Source organism: Cyprinus carpio, chromosome B23 (assembly GCF_018340385.1).
Source record: "Cyprinus carpio isolate SPL01 chromosome B23, ASM1834038v1, whole genome shotgun sequence".
In the NCBI taxonomy this organism is placed as follows: domain Eukaryota; kingdom Metazoa; phylum Chordata; class Actinopteri; order Cypriniformes; family Cyprinidae; genus Cyprinus; species Cyprinus carpio.
This window is the reverse complement of record NC_056619.1, coordinates 27386257-27391256: the sequence shown is the minus strand read 5'-3', so window position 1 is coordinate 27391256 and position 5000 is coordinate 27386257. Positions and strand designations below refer to the sequence as shown.

The window sequence follows — 5000 nt, the reverse complement described above, 5'->3', positions numbered from 1 at the left end:
TCTGTGTCAGCAGTGGGCTGTGATTGGTGGATGTGTCTGAGCCGTGGGCTGTGATTGGTCGACTCACCGCAGGTCCAGCCCCTGATTCTGCCAGATATTCTCCATGATTTTAATAATCTGCAGCGTCAGCATGTCTTGCCGTAGATCTGCATCACACACAGATATTAGATTACACAGATATGGTTGTGGAGTCTGACTCAGGGTTACGTCTAAAACACATGGCTCACCGTCTCCGTTTTTAAAGATGATCTCATTATTGGTGAAGAGCAGCTCGCTCATGATATCCGGATTCTCCCAGTTCAACCACAGCGGCCGCTTAGCTGAAGACATGATACGGCACTCCTCCAACCTCAAACACAGAAATATAGAGCTAACCCTTTTTCCAGAGGGGATTTGGGATTTCTCTTTTTATCAGTTCATACTAAATCAGAAAATACTGCCCCTAACCCTAACAGACAGAAAACAAACACATGTTGTATAAATCAGTGTGCATGAAATATGAAATATGTTTGTTAGAGAAAAACACTTTAAGATTGAAATCTACAGATGCAAATAAATAAAGTGCAATATGATAAACACTTAAATGTGTACTTAGGATGTTTTCTTTCCACTAGTCTAAAAAAGACATGTTATGGAAGCAAAATAGACCAAAATCTCAAAATCAACCAGTGCAGAAAACACACTGGTTTTGCCTTTAGTCTTGTATTATGTGATACACATGTACTGTGTGTGATTGAGTGTAGGTGTGTGTGTGTGTGTGTGTGTGTGTGTGTGTGTGTGTGTGTACCTGAGATTGCCCAGCTGGTGTACAGGGTTCAGAGGAGAAACAAACCCCTGCAGCGCCTCCATGTAATCTGGGCGGGACATGTGCTCCACCAGGAACTTCATCTGAGTCTACAACAGCCAATCAGAATGCAGGATCAGCTTCATCAACCAATCAACAGTCTCAGTAATGGGTGAGGATGGTGACATCACTGGATCAGGTTAGTGGCTTTGAGGCTGCATTCCAGTCCGTTTTTATGCCCTTCACTCGCAAACGGTGGGGAAGTTGTGGGGACTCGTGGCCTAGTGGTTAGAGAGTATGACTCCTAACCCTAAGGCTGGGGGTTCGAGCCTCGGACCGGCAATACCACGACTGAGGTGTCCTTGAGCAAGACACGTAACCCCCAACTGCTCCCCGGGCGCCGCCAGCATAAATGATACCCACTGCTCCGGGTGTGTGTTCACGGTGTTTGTGTGTTCACTGCTGTGTGTGTGCACATTGTATGGGTTAAATGCAGAGCACCAATTCTGAGTATGGGTCATCATACTTGGCTGTATGTCACTTTCACTTTTCAAATTTCCCTCCGTCTCATTTACTCGGATGTACATCATTGATTGCGTTGCATGAGTGCCCTCTACTGGCAGAATCCTTGCAATGGGCTGAACTGGAACGTCCTAAGCCCTTGATCACTTAGAATTCGCTATGGAATTGGTTTATTGTTTATTTTTTCCCCTTACAAAGTTGTTTGCTGCAGCATTCTATATGTATATAGGGCTGTTATAAATGTTAAATATATTACAGAGTTGTTTGGGGTGGGGATAAATTAAACATGATCTGCGATGACATCATAATCGTGTTGCATTGTGGTCTATGGAGTGGCCTGAAGTGTGCATATGAAGCACACTTGCTCCCTCTGTCAAAATCAAGGGGTCAAGGGTCTGTCCATATAAACTTCTCTCGTCCAATTCACAAAGTGGAACGCACTTCAAAATGGCAGCGGGGATTCCCCCGAGCTCAGTTCTTAGGAAGACATGATTAGCGATGTTTCCATCACCCTGTTATAATCTGTATTTTGAAGTATTGCATCAGAAATGAGTGATGGAAATGCCAAATTTTTTATAAAAATCCCTTAATTCGCAAAAAAGTTTTTACGCTTGCTTTAGGGTTAATGCGAATAATGGAAGATAGAAACGCATTTGCCAAATAAATTCCTCCATGCACATCAAAATGTAACGTGACTTTGTGCTGTGAGAACCGATCTTGTTCACAGCATCTGAAACGTTGATTTGGTTGTTCTGAAATGCCCGAGCAAAGTCTGCATATTTCTGTATAATTGTCTTACATGATTGTGTTCCCAAACAGCAGTATCCACCTCTGAAAGCAATGTCCGCATTTATTGTGTTTCGTCTGCTCACTCTGAGACGCAAGTAATTTATTATATATGAAACTTATTATATTCAGTGGCTTCATTTAGTGATATATAGTGCCAGTTTATCAGGAAATGATGATTTTGTTCTCTTTGACTTGTTGGATGGAAGCGGTAATTGTTCACAAATGCTTTATGCAATATTCCAATTTTGCGCATAAGTTAAATTAGCAAATTTGGAAGGAAACCTGGCTACTGACTCTTAAGTGTTAAGGAGCATCTTCTGTCTCACCTTCTGCGTCTCGTCTTTCTTCTCCTGTTTGAGTGTGTCTGTGAGGTTCACCAGCTTGTCCATGGCCTCCACCTGTCTGTTCAGGTGTTTGAGGTACATACCACACGCCCGACAGAAGGCCTCCAGCAGCAGCCCGAAGCGCCGAGACACCGTTTTATTGTGCATCTCAGACCTACACAACCACATGGCAGGGTTATTATCCTTAACTACAACTAAAACCATAAAAACATTTTCATTACTTCAAATAAAATACACATTTTTTTCAGCTGGTTGGCAAGATAACATCTCTCAAGCCCTCCAGGACAAGATTTGAGGAACCCTGCTTTATTGCAACAAAATATATAATGTATAATGAGAATCATATCATTTATAAAGTAATGAGAATCACAGACACACGTCAAGATGCATAGCAGAGATTTAAGAGAATATAGTCTCTTTCTTTTGATTTCGGGCTGAATTGTGACCTGGATGTGTTTCCATGAGATTCACACAGATTCATGTCTGAACTCACTTCAGATGCCAGAAGAAGAAATGTCCGATCCTCTGATTGGTCAGTGCTTTCTTGATCAGGAACCGAGCTAACGGGTTATCCAGATACATCTCATATTTCAGCACCTGAAAACACACACAGATACAAATGAAACCTGTGGGGAAACAGAGCTGGAAAACGCTCCAGATTCTGACATACACACACACCTGCACGAGCTGCAGCAGGTATTGGCTGAGCTTGTCGTCCGTCAGGCCCTGGATCAGGCAGCGCAGGGCAAAATCTCGCACCATGGGATCAGGGAAGTTACAGTCCAGCAGTTCCAGAGCGGATTCAGGCTGCATGAGCGGCCAGTCCTTCAGCAGACAGTAGATCTACACACACACACACACACACACACACACAGATGAGTGAGGGGAGTGCTGGATGAACGGTTGTGTGTTTAGACCGTATCATAGTACTGAGACAGCTGCTCCTTAGAGTTACAAATGACCTGCTCTTATCATCTGATCGTGGTTGTATCTCTCTATTAGTGCTACTGGATCTTAGTGCTGTGTTTGACACTGACCACAACATTCTTTTACATAGACAAGAAAACTTTGTTGGCATTAATGCAAGCATGGTTCAGATCGTACTTGTATGACCGCCATCAATTCGTAGCAGTGAATGAAGAGGTATCATATCGTTCACAAGTGCAGTATGGAGTACCTCAAGGCTCAGTACTAGGACCGTTGCTTTTCACACTTTACATCCCAGACAGCAACAAGTGTTGCCCCAGATCTGGCCCACATCTGGCCAGCATAGACTTCATGTGGGCTAGATGTGGGCCGGATCTGGGCCAACACTATATTGGTGACCGGGATGTTACCCTTGGGAGATATCATCAGGAAACGATGTTAGGTTTCACTGTTATGCTGTTGATACTCAGCTCTGTATTTCTTCACAGCCTGATGAAACATACCAATTTGCGGAATGCATATTTGATATAAAAAACTGGATGACTAGTAATTTATTTCTGCTAAATTCTGAAAAAAACAGCATGGTGTGGTTTTATTTCAGGCTGCAACACATCCCAAGGTTTTTCTCCAATTTCTGTCCCAGATGGAGTTTTGGTTCCTTGCCACTGTCACCTTTGGCTTGCTTAGTTAGGGACACTTAATTTCTGGCAATATTGTCAGATTGACTGATTGCACACACACTATTGGAAGAGAGCTGAACTGGATAATGACATCACTGAATCAATGATTAACTGACTTTAGCTGGAAAACTGACTGTTTTCTATTGTCCTCCTGCATTATCTGCACATTGTGAAGCTGTTTGTATAGCTGTTGTGAAGCTGACACAATCTGTATTGTATAAAGTGCTATATAAATAAAGGTGACTTGACTTGACTTGTGGATCCTCTCTGTTGTACCTGTGACACCTCGTCCCGTGAGTTCCACTTGACGGACAGCAGGAGTTTGGGAAGGCTTTCTGGAATATTCACACAGTAATGCCTGCAACACAAACACATCGCTGTCACTGTGCTGTCATCATATTTGTGTGAGAAACAGATTAATGCCCTGTGTATCACAGCTGGAACGGGCCATCATTCTCAACGCAGACTGTGTGTGTTTACCGATGTCTCCACAGGAAGTCTTTCTCTTGCTCGGAGAGCTCATACAGTGGGTCTCGACTGCACAGTGTGCGCAGTTGCTCGGCGTCCGCCTGCGATATGGAGCTGTCACACGCCAGACGACTGCTCTGATTGGCCAGAGAGAGTCAGCATGAGTCACAGATTCACTCTGACAGTGTGTGTGAGTGTGTTGTCTTGTCCAAATACCAACACTTGCAGTTTTGGCCACTTGAGAGTGTGTGCATGCGACAGGAAGTAAGAGCGCAAGACTGTCCCAGGTCTTAAAACGGCAAAGCGCAGTGCCCTTAAAACACACTGAATCCACATTATCTTCAATACCTCTTTTGGGTTGGGTAGGGATAAGGGTGATGTTCTGGTTATTTACATAATTTTATTCATCTATTGCTATGGATGTTTAAAGGGGTCATATGACGCCATTTAAAATTTTCCTTTCATAATAAAAATAAAAAAAATTCT

General features: G+C 43.3%; 1 protein-coding gene across 2 annotated transcripts in view; it reads right to left on the bottom strand.

Annotated features, from left to right (window-relative positions):
* The window catches only part of zgc:158659 (uncharacterized protein LOC791141 homolog), a 21826-nt gene that overhangs the window by 3034 nt on the left and 13792 nt on the right, over positions 1-5000 (bottom strand). For both annotated transcript variants that reach the window (XM_042750663.1, XM_042750662.1), the window contains exons 11-18: positions 4527-4651; positions 4323-4404; positions 3118-3282; positions 2933-3036; positions 2422-2593; positions 788-894; positions 228-349; positions 68-146 (exon numbers count right to left, since the gene is read on the bottom strand). In XM_042750663.1, the coding sequence (XP_042606597.1) occupies positions 68-146; positions 228-349; positions 788-894; positions 2422-2593; positions 2933-3036; positions 3118-3282; positions 4323-4404; positions 4527-4651 (956 nt within the window). The remainder of the gene's footprint in view (positions 1-67; positions 147-227; positions 350-787; positions 895-2421; positions 2594-2932; positions 3037-3117; positions 3283-4322; positions 4405-4526; positions 4652-5000) is intronic.